At 38.0% G+C, this 18,357-nt stretch overlaps 1 protein-coding gene across 3 annotated transcripts in view; it reads right to left on the reverse strand.

Moving 5' to 3' along the window:
* Window positions 1-1,826: 1,826 nt before the first annotated feature.
* PGR (progesterone receptor) overlaps window positions 1,827-18,357 on the reverse strand; it is a 37,130-nt gene continuing 20,599 nt past the window's right edge. For all 3 annotated transcript variants that reach the window (XM_074535156.1, XM_074535155.1, XM_074535153.1), the window contains 5 exons: window positions 17,869-18,171; window positions 16,371-16,515; window positions 13,267-13,397; window positions 10,039-10,196; window positions 1,827-8,622 (listed from right to left, as the gene is read on the reverse strand). In XM_074535156.1, coding sequence (XP_074391257.1) covers window positions 8,467-8,622; window positions 10,039-10,196; window positions 13,267-13,397; window positions 16,371-16,515; window positions 17,869-18,171 — 893 coding nt within the window. In that variant the 3' untranslated portion in view covers window positions 1,827-8,466. The remainder of the gene's footprint in view (window positions 8,623-10,038; window positions 10,197-13,266; window positions 13,398-16,370; window positions 16,516-17,868; window positions 18,172-18,357) is intronic.

An 18,357-nucleotide genomic window follows, 5' to 3' on the forward strand; every position in this document is an offset into this window, starting at 1 on the left:
CTTTCAAGATGTTCTGTGTTATGTGGAAATTATGTCCATGAGTATTGGCGTTGTTGGCATGGCTAATCCTTCTCTGAGGGCACACTAACACTGCAGCACATCCTTAGCAAGAGGTGGCATCTAAACCAGCAGTCCAGTTTTTTGCCAGTATTTCCTCGGAACAGGAAAGGAGGGGGTGGTCTCTCCTGTTGATGGAGAACACCTGGCATTTCCCAGCCATTCTGCCCGTGCCCCTCTCCAGGCTGCAGCTCCCACCCCTTGCACACCACATCACAAGGCAGGGGGGTGGGAAGCAGAACACATTAAGGATGAGGGAAGGATCACCTGAGCACTGGAGTCAGTTCCTTAAAAGCCAGGGGTGATGTTGTGCAGCCCTGTTGGTGCAGCCTTTCCTTGGCTGCACCAGTCCAGGTCCATGACCAGTAACAATAAAGCTCTTCTCCCCCATGACTGAGGATCCCAGGATGGATGGATGGTGGATGGATGCATCCTGCAGTGTGCTGCATCTTGCACCACAGGACAGATCTGGCACTGACCAATTCTGGCAGCACAAAGCCCCAGCTCTTGGTGTGGACTGGCTCTGTAAAGTCCAGGGACAATTTATTTAAAACCCTGGCTTTTAAATAGTTACAAATTACTCAATGTGTAGGCTGTTGTGCTAATGGTGTCTCTACTCAGGTGTGGTTTTGCTCAGGATCTGGACCAGCAGTGCCATGCCAGCACCTCTTCCACCACAGTGCCACGGCCTGCGCTCTCACATCAGCACCTCCTGTAGTGCTGCTGTGCTTGGACCTTCTGCACTGCAGGGAGGGCTTTTTAACAAATTTTCCCTTTGGATATGTTTATGCTAGGAGATCGGGAATGCATTGTAATTTATTTATTTTGATGCTTCTATCAGCTAGCAGTTTGACTGCTTCAGTTTTGATTAAAGTCACAACCTTCCATGTAAGAATAAATAAAGATATAAATAAGTAATTAAATAATTAAATGAGGTTTCATTATGTCCTGTCTTGTAGAGGGTTTGAATGGCAATAAATGTGGAACACAATTCTGCCCCCTGCCCCACCTACCCTTTCCCAGCCATACAGGTGTGAACTCAGTGACTAATCAATGTTTATTGTCTCTAACCTGGAGCTGCCAAAGTATTCCCCCAAAATCAGCCCCCCAGCAGCTGCCCTGCAGGACTGCAGCACAAGTGTCTCCACCAAGAGGATTTTTGCACATCTGCTGAAGAGTTAAACACTTCTCATACTACTACAAAGCAAGCACATCCCCAGTTTATTGGACATGACACAATGTAGCAAGACAACACTTTTGCAAAAATATTTGAAGCTATTATTTCAGTTGTACAAATATAGAGATGAAAGCTCCTCAAGAGGAAAATACAGAAATCTTATACAAGTCTTTTTTTCCAAAAATAAAAATAGCAGCAAAGCATAAATTGTATCTATCATGATCCTGAATGTTAAATACAGAGAAATATGAAGACCAGTCCAAAGATGTCCCAAAATTAAGGATTATTTGTCTTTCTACAGATTTTTATCATTAAGGATTACAAAGACTCTACAAAGTGTTAATGTATTACACATCCAAGAAACCCATTGGGAAAAGCAGGTGTGTTGAAGGCACAGGAAGGAGGGGAGAATAAATGTTTCCCAAGTATTTGAAACTGGGATTTAGATGCTGTAAGAAATTCAGAAACTTCAACAGATCATGCATTCCAGGAGTGCCCAGCTTTGGTTTGTGCTATTCTCTATCATGTAGTTTTTCTTAAAATTAATGTCTGTCTTCAGGGAATGCTTTTAAGGATACTTTAAGTGGAAAACTTCATTAAGTAATATTTTCAAAATTTCAGATGTTCGGAGTTCTTTTTGTTTTCTTGTTTGGTTTTTTTTTTAATGTCAGATTTGCGGAACCTTTTGGCTCTGGGCAGCCAAGTAGACACATGACCTGTATTGTGAAGCTTGAGAAAGGGAGGCAGTTTCTGTCTCCCAGTAAACCCTAAGCTGGCTGTAGCCATCACTAGGAACTGCTTCTAACAGCAACTGGGGATGTGAGTGTGTAAAATTACTGTAAGAAATGAATTGGCAAGTGCAGTGTGACTGTACTGTAAGCTGAGCCTTAGGATACAAAACATCTAAATTTTCAAATGAAAAGCCTTGACATCCTCAGCTGCCACTGCTTGGTGTGTGGTGATGACAGTCCCAAAAGATGATTATTCCCATCCATTGTGTGTAATGCCCCATAGGTGAGCTGAGAGCCTGTCCTGACAGCATCATGTCACTGTTTTTTCTATTTAACAGTGGTAAATTTTCGTCAAGTGTGTTGCCCTTTGTCTACAACAGAATATGCCTCCATCAAAATCCATGTTTTACTCTTAGGAATGTTGCTGAAATCTAGGGAAATGGTTGGGAACATATTAACTGCAGGTGGCCAGGTGTTTCTTTTTCAAATACTCTCAGTAAGGTCACACCCACACCTTTGTGGGCTCATACTGCCATGCACATGTTTGTCTGGTGCTTCCCCTATTCATGCTCCATACAGCCAAGACAGCCTGCCAGAATAAATCAATTTCTTTGAGCAGCACCATAGTGAGAACATTGTTCCCAACTGGAGATATCACAGATTAGAGTCCCACACTGGAAATCACCCAACAATACAGGGTATGAAGTGTAACAGCATTCCTACATTCCCATCCAGCATATGGAAAACAGGCCTCTGAGAGAACTGTACATCCCTGGAATGAGCAGCTTATGGTGATGCTCACGTAAATCTCACCTGTATAGCACAAAGGTCTCTCTATTTCTCTGCCCAGTTATTTCTGATGCAAAGTCAAAGGTGATTATTATGCTCCCTACCTGCTTCTCATTCAATCTAGCCCCTTGTTTGAAGCTCACTGATGCAGTGTTCTGATTTCCTGACAATGATTTATTTCTTTTTTTGTCCTCCACAAAGGAAAATGAGATTTTAGTCATGAACTGGCTGGGTAGGTATTTGAATTGAGTGTGGGAAAATGCAATAGAGTGAGACTATTTAAATGACACTGTGAGAACTTCCTCACTGATATGCCTGAATGTTAAATTGGTGGAACTATTGTACCCATAGAGGTGAAAAGGTAACACAGTTTTCATGGTCAGAAAAACATGATCTATGACTAAAAGGCTCGTGATGGTATTTTTATAATGAGCCCACCCCACCAGTAAGAAATTGAAGTGGTGCCAGTTTTAAAGGATATGCTAGAATTAAATGAAAGCTCAACACTATCTGATGTCCTCTATACATGCTTAAATGCCCCATACAGAGCACTGTGGGCTCAACCCAGGGAAAACAATTCCTAAATGTGAGCAAAAAAATCATCAAAGGAGCAGCACTGCTCATGTATTTGAAGTTATGCAACTGCTGCATAGTTCCAAGAGCACTTAAAGACTATTTTCTGTGTGTTATTTATTTTCTCTTAAAGGTAAACACACAGATAAATTTTAACTTAGTTATTAATATCTGTGCAGTCACCTTTTACTGCATGTTCCTGTCCAAGCATCTGAGAAGCTACAGTACCATTCTGCATGCAAATAACATCAATCTAATAAATTAATAGCGTTCATTGAAAAAAAAAAAAAGTAAATTTTAAACCAAAAAATACCTAAAATATTAGAGTTTTTTTCCTTTTCATCTTCCAAGGGAAAAAGAGAGCTAAACTAAAAGCAAATCTCTGTTCAAGTCAGGTCACCATGACACAAAGCAGTACAAACCAATAAATCCAGCAATGCTGACAGTCCAGCCTGGCAGTATGCTCACAGGCTTCTGAGCCGTGGAAAGTTGGGAGGGCTTTGGATATAAGCTCTGTGGCTGCAAGCTGACTTCTTGGAATGAAAGAAAGGTCAGCCTGCCACAAACAGCATGTAAGGCAAGAAATGTGTGCTCAGAGCTGCACTGCATGGGGGGAGTGCAGCCCCATCATCTCCTGCTCCACAGATAAACCAACCTTAATTTTGGGCAGGGAGGAGAGGAGGGAAGGAAGGATCCCTGTAGGATCCCTGCTGTTCATGCCCCTGGCACATCACTGGTAACTGAGATGAATATTCAGGTGTCGGTAGGAACACAGGAAAGCACCTCACCTTCCCAGCAAAGGTAATGGAGAGAGAACTACTTGAAAAGAAAGAAAAAAACCCAGCTAAGGCACTAACAAGGCATTGACTGTCAGAAAACACAAATTTAGGTCTCACTTTCAATGAGAATGTTTATATGTTGCACATATAGCACGAGAAAGCATAGCCCCAGTGCAGCTGAAGAAACAGCTGCAGATCAGAAATTACTATGTATATTTATTATGCAAACATATAACCAGGCCATTTCAAAGTGCCATGAAATCAACTGAAAACTTTTCAGAACACATTTCCCTCTGTCATGGACTAGGTGTTAAGGAACCCACATTCCTCCTCCCCTAAAGGCTGGTCCCAACTGTGGATACAGCTGAGATCTTTGAAAACATGAGCCAAGTGTTTGATCTTTTGTGTTTCCTGGACCACAGCAAGCACAACTGCGGAGCACTCACAGACAAAGAGAACAGCTTGCAGGGGTTGGAGTTCTCACCTCTCCAAACACAGGTGAGCTGCCATGGCCAGGCACCTCAACCCCCAAAACATTGTTTAAAAGCCATAAATATGATACCTGCACAGAGCTAAAAGGAAGCTGATGACTTCATGGGTTGGTTTGTTTGCTTCACTCAAGCACCAACAGAAGGTAAGGCTGAAGGGCTTTGGTCAAAAATACTCAACTGCACAAAACAGGAGAGGCTTAGCTTCAGACACAGCCTGCATTATTCAGTGCATGAAGAACTTTTAGTCATAGCTTGAAACAAAGCCCGTAGAAGATGGCTGGCAAGCTTTCTAATTAATACAACAGGTTTCATACTTTTAAAATGTAGTCAGGCACATCCTAAATGTCAGAAAAGAAGTCTATCTGCTGAAACCTTTTTTCCTAGTGTATAAACACACCATAAGAAGATCCAGCATTCTGCCTTGCTTAATACATTGAGAAGCACTACAAGATGTCTATTTGGACCTATTTGTAAAGCTCAGGTCCAAAATGCTTTGCTCTTTAAAAAACTATTAAAGGACATAAGCGCATACAACTATAAAACCTTGTATTCAGAAAAAAAAATCAAGTAATTCCTCTCTGAACATTGCTGCAGGGGTGAAAAGTCATAGTACGCAAGATTTCTGTAGGGAAGGAAGAAATCAGGTGTATTGATCAATGTTCACAGAATCAGAATCATTTAGTTTAGAAAAGACCTGCCAAGATCATTGAGTCCAAGCTTTGACTGACGGTCCACCTTGTCAACTAAACCACAGAAGTAAGTTCAGTCATCTCTTGAACACTTCCAGGGATGGTGACTTCAACACTTCCCTGGGCAGCCCCTTCCCACACTTAACCACCCTTTCAATGAAGAAATTCTTCCTGATATCCAACCTGAACTTCCTCTAGAACAGCCTGAGGTCACATCCTCTCCTGCTGTCAGTGGTTACCCAGGAGAAGACGTTGACACGTGACCCCACCTGGTTGCACCCTCCTGTCAGGCAGGTGCAGAGAGTGCTGAGGTCCCCCTGAGCCTCCTTTTCTCCAGGCTGAGCACCCCAAGCTCCCTCAGCTGCCCCTCACAGCACTTGTGCTCCAGACCCTTCCCCAGCTCCACTGCCCTTCCCTGGACACGCTCCAGCCCCTCAATGTCTCTCTGGCACTGAGGGGCCCAGAACTGAGCACAGGATTGGAGCTGTGGCCTCAGCAGTGCTGGGTACAGGGGGACGGTCACTGCCCTGCTCCTGCTGGCCACACCTGGCTGAGCCAGGCCAGGATGCCATCGGCCTCCTTGGCCACCTTCTGGGCACACTCTGGATCATGTTCAGGCACTGTCAACCACCACCCCCAGGTCCCTTTCCACTATACACAGTCTCTACATAACCCAGAGCAAATGACAATATCAAAATGAACATTAAAGGCCATTTTATAATTGGGGCTCATTGCTGGATTTTTTTTCCAAACTTCACACAATCACATAATGATTTCAGACAATTCCCCAATCATTCTATCTTGTGTAGTGAATTCATCATGGCCACAAACTTTTGGGAATTTTTTTCTGTGAATAAGAGGTTTTTCAGAAATACAATTTGAGAATGTTTTTAAGCTTTGTTATCTACTCCCTAAAGGTATCTTTTTTTCCTTTTTGATTATGCCTTTGAGGCAAATATAGTGCATTTCAGACTAATCTGCCAAGTTCATGGGACACGGTGACATGTCAGCCACTTAGGGATTGAGTAAAACGCAGATGTAGGCAGATTCATGCATTCCTAAGGCAAACATACTGCCTGATCTGTCGTCTAATTTCAAAATTAGTGTGACGAGGAGTAATTTTTAGTGTGGGAAGTTTCTGTTATCAGTTTAATCTAAACAGTAACATAGACAATCTGCTTACTCGGTGGTAAATCATGTGGCAATACTTCAATTCCAAAAGAATGCATGGAAATACAGTTGTTACATGAAAGTGGAATGACTGAAATGGATTTTTTTACTGAAAATCACATTTACTGAATGCAAACACAAAATAAAGAAAAAAAACTTCAGGATGTAGAAATAAAGAATTTTGTGCTATTTATTAAAACATAATTGCTTTAAGGATCACAGTTAAAAGTCAGACTGTATGGAATATCAAAGAACATTGCTTTCCTGGGCAGTTAGAAATGACAAACCTTGTCAACTAACACAGAAGTCTGTCTATACCACTTTATCTAGGGTCACACATTTGCACCAGCTCTAGTGGGTTTTGTATTGGTATGTGGGGATCTCAAAAATGCTCTTATTCCCAGTTGTAATGTAGATTCTTCTTTGTTGACTTTAGGAAATTATGATATGACCAGTAAGGACACCTAGAGACATTCCTGTATTTGTCAGTTGTCCACAGTTTTTTCAAGAACCAAGATGTAATTTTTACCAACAAGCAAAATCACTTATACTTTTAATGAGGGGTACCCTGATTTAGCTGGGGATACTGAACTTGTATTCCAGGGGCCTTTGTTCATGTGACAAGGATATGTCTGTACAGACCAAGCTACACATCACCAGCAGGACACAGGCACACAATGGGGACATCTAACGAGCCATGGGCAAAATCAAAAGCATAAGGCCAGAAGTATCCAAACAAGACTCACAATTTCCTATGTTTACATATAATTTGTAATGTCTGGCAAAGTCTGTTATATTTTAATACACTCATAAATTCTTCTTAAGGTTTATCTGTTTCTCTGTCTTTTTGAATATATCTACAATTTACTGCCTTAAATGCATGAGTTGCTTCATAACCGTATCAAAGGAACAAAAATCACCACGTTATAATTTTTCAGTTGAATATTCATTACTATGGTAAAACATGAATATAAAGTTAATTCAGTCCAATTCCCTTTTTACAGCTACTCCATTTATAATGGTGTGCTTTTAAAACAGAAAATATGTAGCTCCAGTAAATCATACTGAAATGAGTCTGATGTGTATCAAAATGTTTGCAGTCATATTTTCCATTTCTTTTTGCATCTGATCTCACTATAATTTGATGCTAATGGCTGATTGAGTGTTCAGCATTGGAATTCAAAACATTAAGATTATTAAGAGTTGCAGTCAGTGAAAACATCTCTATTTAAAGCTTCTGAAATAGAGAATGTAAGAGTTGATGAATTTAGGATTACAGCTAAGTGATTTAGCTTTAGTAAGTGCTGAACTTTTAAGGAAAAATAACACAAACCAAAGCTTAGTGGGTTTGCATACACATTACTTCTGGTGTAATACACACTGAAATTTTCCTAAAATTTCTGATTTTTGAAGAAGAGCTCCACTGAATGATGCAGAAAACAGTATGCTGGATCAAGAGTTTCAATGCAACATGACCACAGATGTGAGTATGAATGTACACTGTGTGCCTAGCACATTATTTATTTCTGATGGCATTGCAGTAATAAAAAGTAAAATATCCGTAAGAAAATGTGGGCAATATTTATTTTAATTCCTCCAAAATCTTACATTATGCACATGCCCACATGTACCCATGCACACAATGTGCTAAAGTAAAAATTTTGCACCATGTCATACCAGAAATTCAAGAGTGTGCAATGTGTAAGAAAAATGTATAACTGTTGTTAGAGATCTGGAAAGTCTATTCACTGTCATTCATATGCATATCTAAAAAGCAGCTTAGACAAGTTTACAAAACATTTCTTATGACTTGTGATTTTTGCAGTTAAGGAATCAGGAACTCACAATATGTACATCAAGCTTGAATGGCTTGTGTATGTTACAGGTATAAAGCAGTCGGCAGGGTAAGTATGTCAAATATGCTGAAGTCCTGACATTGCAGAATCTTGACCAAAATAAACAAACAAAAAATGACCCAGGTATCATCTCTGTGATAAGAGAAAAGACATTTCACTTCTTATGAAAGAGAAGAGGTTTCACCATCCCTGCTAGAATCTTGGGTAGCTGAGCAGCAATCACTTCTGACATCATCTCAGGGAATTCAACGCTCAGTGCACGGGACTGGAGAAATGTGTTCAAACAGAAGAGATGGAGCTGTTTCACCAGCTGGATTTGATAAAATACAAACATGATCAATCAGGCTAACAGTAATGCAGCCACATAAGCATGCTGTCAACCACTTACACATTCATCAGCTCACATCATTCTATCCCTTACCCTGTCCTTTCTTGAATCAGGAATGAGGGTACTTGTCAGACCCTGTTAATGGCAAAAACCATACATATAGCTATGGCAAGGCATATAAAACCACTGCTTCACTAATATTACAAAGTAGTATCACCCTCACTCAAGATGTATGTGACAAACAATGGCAACTACTTAACAAGCTTTCAACCTTACATCTTATTCTCACATTCATGTGTGTGCTTTGGTCACTACCTGCTATTTAAACACTGCTCTGAGAGGCAGCATTTACTACTTGCCTGTGAGCTTTGACATGGTTTTCATTATAATCATATCAGTGTATGCTGCAAACACTGAACTCTACAGACTCTAATCCCTTGAAAGCAACCGCTCAACACATGATTATTACATCTCTTCTAGCCTCCCTGAGAGATTCCAATTTTTATTTCAGACCAGTGACCATTATGTTGTTAAATATTGGGCTATTTCTGCTACCTTAGGCTTTAACATCACGCAATCTCTCCAGTGTGATGGTTTTTCTTTTCCTTGTATCTCCCACCACCTTATCAGCCTGAGCTGAAACAGGACTTGAATGAAAATACTCCATGGATCAAATACCACTTTGTTACTTTGCAGCAAGCCTCTCTCCCTCTTTCTCTTCCTCACAGGTTATTTTACTGTATGCATTTAAAAGGAAGAGATTGAATTAAAATAAAATGCAGATTTGCTGAGTTCTGAAGAATACGAAGATGCAAAAGTCCTGTCCACCTTGAACTCCTTAGGAGTTCCTCACAACCAACATTGAGTTCAAGTGTCCAGGGCATGGTATCTAGAATTGTCAAAGATTACTCAATTTCTAAACCTAGACAGATACTGAAAAAGTGGTACAGAATACCCACATAAAACCAGTTGAACTAAGGTTGGAAATCCAATCTTGGTTGCCTTTCACTAATTCTTAGCAGTCTGACTTTGCAACTTGAATTGCCTTTACCTCACACTATTTTCCTGAACAAGTATACACGTGCTCACACACACATATACACCACCCCTATCAAAGCCCACAATTGTACTGGTTATAATACACTAAAAATGAAACAAAATGGTAGCACTCTAATGCATGTTTCACAAATACTTTGATGTGGTATACCATAAAATATGTGCACAACACAAATACTGATGTTGAGTACAGAGCTATCTATTCACACAAATATACACAATAAAGGAGTTTTTTGTTTGTTCTTCTGTTGTTTAGCAATGCTGATGACTCCCTTCCATAGAATTACTTTTAGGAAATTCCTTCTTACATAAAGAGCAGAAAGCATTAACAAATCAACTTACATCATGCATGGAATCCATCAGTTTTGTAAGCTGATAGAAACGCTGTGAGTTGGCCACAACGCCCTTCTGGCGCAAACCAATCGCCTTCACCAGTTCTCTGATGTAGCTTGTTCTCATCTCATCAAATTGGCTTTGACTTCTTAGACCTTCCAAAGGAACTAAAAAAAAAAAAAAAACAAATCAGCTGGGCTACAATTTACTCTGAAGGCAGTGATATTTCAAGTACAGGAAAAATTTACAGTATTTCATGCTGTACAGTGCAATTCATTATTATGTGCCAGGTAATTCTTCCCCTTCAGGAGTTACTCCAAAACCAGTGATACAATTAGTCAAAAGGATATACCAGGAGCAATCAGTTCATTTTGCTAACTGCCTTATGACTAGAAATATCCCTAAGCTTCAGTTACATGTGTTAGCTAGGGAAAAAAAAAATATGGCTTAAAGAACCACTCCAGTCTTTGGGGAAACACGTTGTGGACTGATCTGTGCTTATCCTGCTGAGGGTCTGCCCTCTTCACAGCAAATCTGTGGTAGAGAGATCTAGCTGGAGTGCTTCAAAATGGAGTCAAGGAATGAACTAACAGCTCTAAAGCAGTGCACACAGTAAAGCTGCCAGGGCTCAGACCTCCTGTTTGAACCTCTTTCACTTAATAGAACCGATCAGAGACTTAAAGGTGAACAGCTTTTCACAAGAATGAGCAAGGAGGAGAAACTGGTTGAACTCCTTCTTCTCTTAAAGGTCAGGTGTGAGAATAAAAATGAGGCCATGGAGAGAACACTGAGAAAAGAACCTGTTAGTGGCTACTAGTGATAAGTGTCATGGAAAAAGAATAGTTTAATTTTCAAAGCCTGGATGATTCTGGATATTTCTTTTACAGAGAACTAAGGAATGTTTTCATATAAAGTGGCTCTGATGGAGTTTAGGGTTGGATGGAAGTTACTCTTGACTTACATCTCTAAACCAGCAATTAAGTCTTTATATTTCCCCTGCAAATTAATTTTGAAGGTATCTTCCATCAATGAATGGCATTTTTCCTCTGAATTTTGCAAAAAGACAGGCACATTCCCACCTAATGACCAATGTTCCTTGTAGCTATCTATTTGAGCTGCACCCTTCCCTGAACATGCGTCAAGAATGAGGATACTTTTATTCAGTGGCACGAACCGAGCCAAAATCTTATGTAACAAGATTTAGAAATTCCTTTAAATCAGAAGTCTGGAAAGCATTACATTTAAGCCTCCGCCAAATGAGGCTCAAAGAAAAAACTGTAAAATCAAATATAATGTTAAAACTCAGGCTGGGGGTCCATTCAAAATTAGAAATGTATGGAGACTGACACTCAGTTTATTTCAAATTATTGCTGCTTTGGAATAATCTAAAAATGTCAAAAACAGTTCATCTAAATAAATTGAACAGAAGACACAATGAGAGACTAAAGGATTAGACTTGATTTACTGTTAGTACACAAAAGATTGAAATGGCTGCACTTTCACAATTGAAGTGGATTAAGATGAACATCATGACTAAAATAAAAGTAATCTTGAAACACCTTCAAACAACAAGAAGGTTATATGGCTTTTTGAAAATACTTTTGTGGAATTATATTTATACAGTACCAAATGTTTACTAAATGTCTCAGCAACAACTATTAGGTGTGTTCCTTTTCCCAAAGATCTGACAAATTGTTTTTTCCTATAAGACAATAAATGCAGGAGAGAACAAAAAGCAAAACTCATCAGAACAGGTAGATATACTTTTTTTTTTTTTAAGTCATTTCCTGCATATACAAAAAATATAATCTTAAAAAAATAGTTTCTGAATGCAATGCAGTTGATAAAGAAAGGTAACCGGATGAATTCCATTAAATTGATGCACTCAAAAATTAGAGGGATTGGACCAACACTGTTATGCTTTTTTGAATTTGATATAAACTTTCTGGAGCAGAGATAGCTTAAATTTATCACAAATTTGTCACAAATTTATCTAAATTTATCTGAAATTTTAGAAGATAGAAAAGAGTTTATTTGGGATGAAAACAAGGGGGAAAGCATTGAAAAAGGGAATACATTAATATTCTAACAAAGCAGCTGGAGTTATATCAGGATTTTTAGATTTTTATCCACATTACCTTTACTGCTTTAGCAGAGTGTATGGAATTTTGCTATTCTTTTAGTAATTTCCATGTTCATATCTTTTTAAACTTACTCTCTGCTGAGACCAGGTTTTTTTTGGGGTTTTTTTTTTTACAAATGGGTTTATGCAAATACCAGCCATGAACAGATTGAGAGGGACTAAATTTTAATTCCTTATCAATTAACTAAACTTTGTAAAACCAAGAAGCAGGTCATGCAGGATTTGCACATCTCTTCTCTGACCCCTTTGTGTGTTGAGAACCAAACTTTTACATTCTTTCCTCTATATTTTTCAAACGTGCTTATTCTCATGTCTAACAGCACCTGTATAACTTCAAAAAAATTCTATCTGGGGATTCATAACTAAGAATTATGGCCTTAGCAAATGCAAATTTTAGTATTTCAGAGAAGATTTTGGAAGATAAGTTCACGAGCAATCACATTTCCTATGTAAGGGGGAATGCAGCTGTACGCTGCATTCTTTAAAAGATGCGTATAATTAAGTGACCACGGATTTTGTTTCCAGAGCAACAAACCAAAGAAAAACATTTCCATTTGTTTATATCTGTGCTAAACTTCACCTATTTATAACTATAAAAAGTTGAATAACTGCTTGTATTGTTTGTGATGGCCACTTCCCTAATTCTTCTTAGCAAACATGCTTTAAGATCTTGGTCAAGATAAAGCCCTCAGTCTTGATAATTTATTAAATATTTTATTTTTAAATGTGTTATAATACTTTTAAGATTGTTTTGATTTGGTTGGAGATTTTTAAATTTGTGTAGAGTCACTTGAACCGATGTTTCCACGCAGAAATACTGAACAGTTGTTTTGAAAATGTGTAACACAGTATGGCCATATGTCAAAAGGGATCCAACATTTCCCCAGTACAATAAAACCAACAATGAATCACAAATTCTTTGTTCTTTATAAACATTAGAAAAAATATTTTTAGTCTTACAATCCTAACATTCCATCTAGGACAGTTCCATTTGTTAAGCCATAGAGCTTAGTGATTGTCAAGTTGTCAAGTTAAAGAACATGGTTCAAAACCCTTTTAGTAGTGATGTGTTAAAAAGAAATAAAAGAACCTACTTGTGTTGAGAAGTAACAGTGCTTTCATACACAGGAACTCTTCTTGGCTTACTTGAAGTCTGACAAATTCCTGTGGGAGTTGCCACATGGATAGACACAGGGAATAGAACGATGATTCTTTCATCCTCTGTCTTACACCCAGAAAAGTTTAAAAAAATAAATTAAAAAACATGTAAACAAAGACAAAGAATGTCTCCAGTACTAACTGCTTGAAAAAAAGGTCTTATTAGCAGTTTATCACATTACAAAAATTAAAGATAAGCTTATACATGTAAACAATTTTCTGGTTATTTTTGTTCCTATGCTAGTTTTTTATTGCAATGAATGTGCTATTATTTTGGATGTTAAATCTGTTACTGCTGTCCAGAAAAGAAACCAAAAATTATCAAAGCTGAACTCTAACCACTAAAAATAAAGGGAGTTTACTAATTAAAAATACCCTGATGAATAATGTGAACCTTTCCTAAACTCCCACAGAAGTAACTGGAACAAATCACACAGGAAATACATAAAACTGTGGGGTTTTTTGCAGCACTTTGATACCACTTTTCTCTTTGTGATTTTGGTATATTGAGTATATATTATTGCATATACTTAGTAGGATAAATTTTCAACTGAAATGACTGCAATGGTAGCATTACAAAGTTTCTAATCTAGACTGAATTCATTGCATATTAACCTGATGATCCAATAATTTGGACTGATTTTAAAAGGTGGCATCCCTTTTAAATCAGTCCAAATTCATCCCACTCCAGATGAATTAGGTACAATAACCGGAAGATTAAATTTTGCTTGCCCACCTCTAAGTGAGTTCAGATCAGCATTCCAACCTGACTGCAGGTAGTGACCTCAGCAAACAAAACAGGATATTTTCCATTTAAGAAAGACTTTTTCAATGCATTGAATTTTTTTCTTGTCAAAGTGTTACTGTCAGCTTGAATGAAAATTATTTCAATGTTGTTCAACATCTAATATCTTGTACCAGCTCTTAAATGACATAACCATAGAAATTTAATCTTTTAGACCTGAATAGACTTGTTTCTTCATCTACCTTAAATCTCCTTTTCTATTCCTTTTTGGTAGCATCTCTTCTTAATTACTATCTATGAAGAGCAATAGCAGCTTTTAGGGTTTAGCAGCTTAAATGTTGTTCTTACTCAAATTTTCAGACACTGCAAAATACAAGAACGGTAAGTCCTTGCAGGGTGTTAACACAAAGAAATCTTTGTCAAACTAGCACTACTGGCTTTCTTGGTCTGAAATCGATGCTACCAAACACATCCTTCCCTAGAAGCATTACAACTCAGTTCACTAAATGATACAATGGCTGTGACACAAGCTCTGGATTGTGGTTTCCTGGTAATTATGAAACAGCTACAGTGTGTGTTGCCCCTGCAAAAGGACCTTCTATTATCTCCTTCTACCTCTAGGCACACACTCCTGTGATTCTGGCATTAGTGCCTGCACTCCTACACGGTGAGTCATGTCAGGGATCATCTCTATCCGCTAATGAATGGCTTTTTCTGGGGCACCTCTCAGGCATATAAACTCATCTGTTTGACAGTGCAGCCACAGAGTGTTTGGTCCAGCTCAGCTAAAGTCATGGGGATGCATGACCAGGACAGCTAACTTTTTTGGCAATGTTCAGCAGTTACCCTTGCTTAAGGTGAACATTAAAGTACAAACTTTGACATCATCATAGATAAAGTTGTTTACATTTTACTGATCTAAAAGCTAACTTGTTTCCATTAAATAGTTGCAGATATGATTCAGTGCATCATTCACTTTTTATATCTCCTTGTTTATAACATCTCTAGTATGACCCTGATGAGATGTTCTACAACCAAGAGAGGAATATGTTGTCAGCACCCAGCATAGATGATCTTGAGCTGATAGTAAGAATCTGTCTCTGGTGGATTACAATCAGGGTTCATAAATCTTAACACCATTCCCAAAGAAAGTACTTAGTCTTCTTCACAAGCCGTCAGCAGTGGTGCACAAGCGGGGTGATACTCCAAGACATGACATTACTGCTTAAAGCTATCAACTCACTCTGTGTTTCTTCTGAAGGTAACCATAAGATGTATAAAACTATGCTGGGACAACAATACAGCCAGAAATTAATTCAATCTCATCACTTCTAAGTATTTCAATTTGTACAGCACAATTAATAAAAATGGGACAGGAAAGAATTAATTACTCAACAACCTCACAGTGATTTACAGTCATTTGAAAGAGAAAAAAGGTCAGAAGCTATAGGGTTGGCTCTACTGAATATCTTCTACAAAGGAGGGAGGATCTTGCACATCTAAAAATTTTAAAATCAGGTGTCTTCTGCAAACCACCCCTTAATCCTTAAACAACATGTCTTACAAAATACCTGTTTTTCTTTCAGCTTGCTTCATAGCAGTTCTTTCAGTATTTTAAGAAAAAAAAACGGAGAAGAATTTATTAAGGAAAAATAAATATAGGGATTAAATTATGTTTTACTGTTCCTGGCAACCTTCCATGTACTATAACAAAAGAATATAAAATTACAAGTCTGACAATATTGATTTGCGGATCTGGAAAACTGACAAAGACTGAAATGATGATTATCTAAATTAAATAGCATAGTGAAGGAAAATCCAAGCCAAAAAGCCTCTGCTGTCCCCCAGCAGAAAAGAGCAGTCTCATAATTTTTCCTTTATATTAAAATTCCTACTTGATAAGTAGTTTTTTTACTGAGCATTTAGATTTTAGGCGAACTATTTGCAAAAAGCACCCAAACAAAAACAACGAAAAAAACCCACACTCAGTCCCATTTAGTAAACATTAACTCATGACTTATTCATACGAATTGAAGTAAATCTTCTGACAGCATGATTTTTTTTCCTTAGATAATTAAAATTCTGTTTGAACTGCTTTTGCTTGACCATGTACACAGAATAGTTGAGGTTCCCACAAAACCACTCCCAAAGATACTAAACTTTGATATGGTCAGAGGACTTGGCCATTAATTTTGAAACAGAACAAGTAATGAATGAAATCTTGGCCTCAATGGAGTCACATTCCCATTGGCACATAAAAGTTCAACATGTTATTCATGGGAGCATTCTACTTACTCATTTAGAATCAGATCTGGTGCAAAATACAACATCTGACCACTGACATGTTTGTATGATCTCCATCCCATGGCAAAAACCATTAGACTCATCCAGGAATACTGGATGAGGGTTATCTGATCGTCGATATGCAAATTCCGAAAACCTGGAAATGAAATTCAAGATAAAATATTTCATCATTCTCATTTAGACAGCAGATAAGTAGGTGTTTTGAGATTACAAATCTGAGCTATCAAACTGAGAATACCTAGAAAAACAAGCAGTTTTGAGGATGTAGCTCTCCAATGCTTGGGTAATAACTGCCTGTCTTAGTTAACCTCTTGTCTTTTTGTTCTCATCCAGTATCTTGAAATGTTCACACCAAAATTTATTTTACCAAAACTGACTGTTTCAGAGGATAGGAATGTATGTCTTTTTCCTTTGGTAAAAATATGACAGTTTGTAACATCATCACTGTAGCCAACTCTCATTGAATGTCAATAGCTTGAACATCAGTGTTCTTACCATAAGATGCAGCTGTCACAAAAAAACATCCAATATGAGCACCTTTCTTGCATTCAACTTAAGAGAACCATATTCAGTTGTGAGCTTGTGTTTGATCGCTTTTGCTGTTTGAAAAACGTAAAGATTGCGACGAATTATCTGAGTGAAACTAACAGCTTCCTGCCACTGAAAGGAGCACTCCTGTTCCTCATTGTGTGGTCCTGTCACCTCCTTCAAGCAAGCTTTGGCACTCATGCTCCTCCTCAGTGAACTGGTTCAGTTCATGAAGACAACAGGAAACACAGAGGGCTAAAAAAAGGTTTCTTTTCCTCCCATTTAGTGAGATGAATCAATTCACTCAAGAGGTCTGTTAAGTGCCAAATGCAATGGGAAGAGCAGTGATTGAGACTACTGCTTTCTGCAGCAGCAGTGTCGAACTGAGCTCACATGAGACTATTTTCCAGGCTTTGTCCTCAATATGTTGATTTCTATATATCCCAGGATGACCATGATGATCCCTACCACCATACAGCACACATAAATATACAACATGGATCTTTTTTTTCAATTCAGTTGTGGATCTTCATTCAATTACTTCTTATTACTAGTCTGTTTGTGAGCAGCTTACTTCTAATTGGTATTATTTATAAAAATTTTACTTTTCGGCGCTTTCAAATATTCATTTTAGTAATAAGAAGAATAAAGAATAAGCAGATATACGACCTTTTTTATATCAAATGAATAAATAGAAGAAAGGCTGTAATAACAATCACATACAGGAACTGTCGGAGCTCCTGTGCTTACTTGGAGTGAATCTAAATACTTAGATGGATTCTTTCAAATGTGCTTCCCTATTTAAATATATTTGATTAGTTAAATTATCTGATAAGGGAAAGCTTAATAATTTCTGAATTTGTAAAGAATTAACAGGTAGTCAATAGTATTAGCTTCAGAGTGCTCCTCTCATGAAATATTTGCTTAAATACAATTCACTACATATAAGAAATTATATTACCTGGTAGTAATTTAGACCACTTGACTACACAAAGAAGTTGTCTCTCACAAAGATGATTCAGACTGGTGAGCAAGGAACTTGGTGTTTCGGGTTTTGTATTGTCATAACCAGCATAGACAACTTCTGGCTCAATGCCTCGTAAAACACTTATCATTGGGGGAACAAACTGTATTTCTTGATTTGGAGAAAAGGACAGCCTTTGGGTTAGAGCCTGGCTTTCATCTTGAAGGGCTGCTGGCTGCTGGAGTGCAACATCTAATGTTCTCACAACCTTAATTTTGTTAAACTTTTTCAATTTTCGACCTGAAAAAAAAATTGTTGATCTGTTAGAAAGAGTTAACCAAGAACATTAGTATTTTCCAGTAATGTTGGATTACACTTTTAATCTATACAAGGAAACCAGAGCTGTCTTCAGAATAAATTTTCTATTTTTTGACTATTAACGTAATTGAAAAATGATAATGGAAAATTCTTTAGAGCTTCTCCCTC

Source organism: Zonotrichia albicollis, chromosome 2 (genome assembly GCF_047830755.1).
Source record: "Zonotrichia albicollis isolate bZonAlb1 chromosome 2, bZonAlb1.hap1, whole genome shotgun sequence".
NCBI classification, from domain to species: Eukaryota; Metazoa; Chordata; class Aves; order Passeriformes; family Passerellidae; genus Zonotrichia; species Zonotrichia albicollis.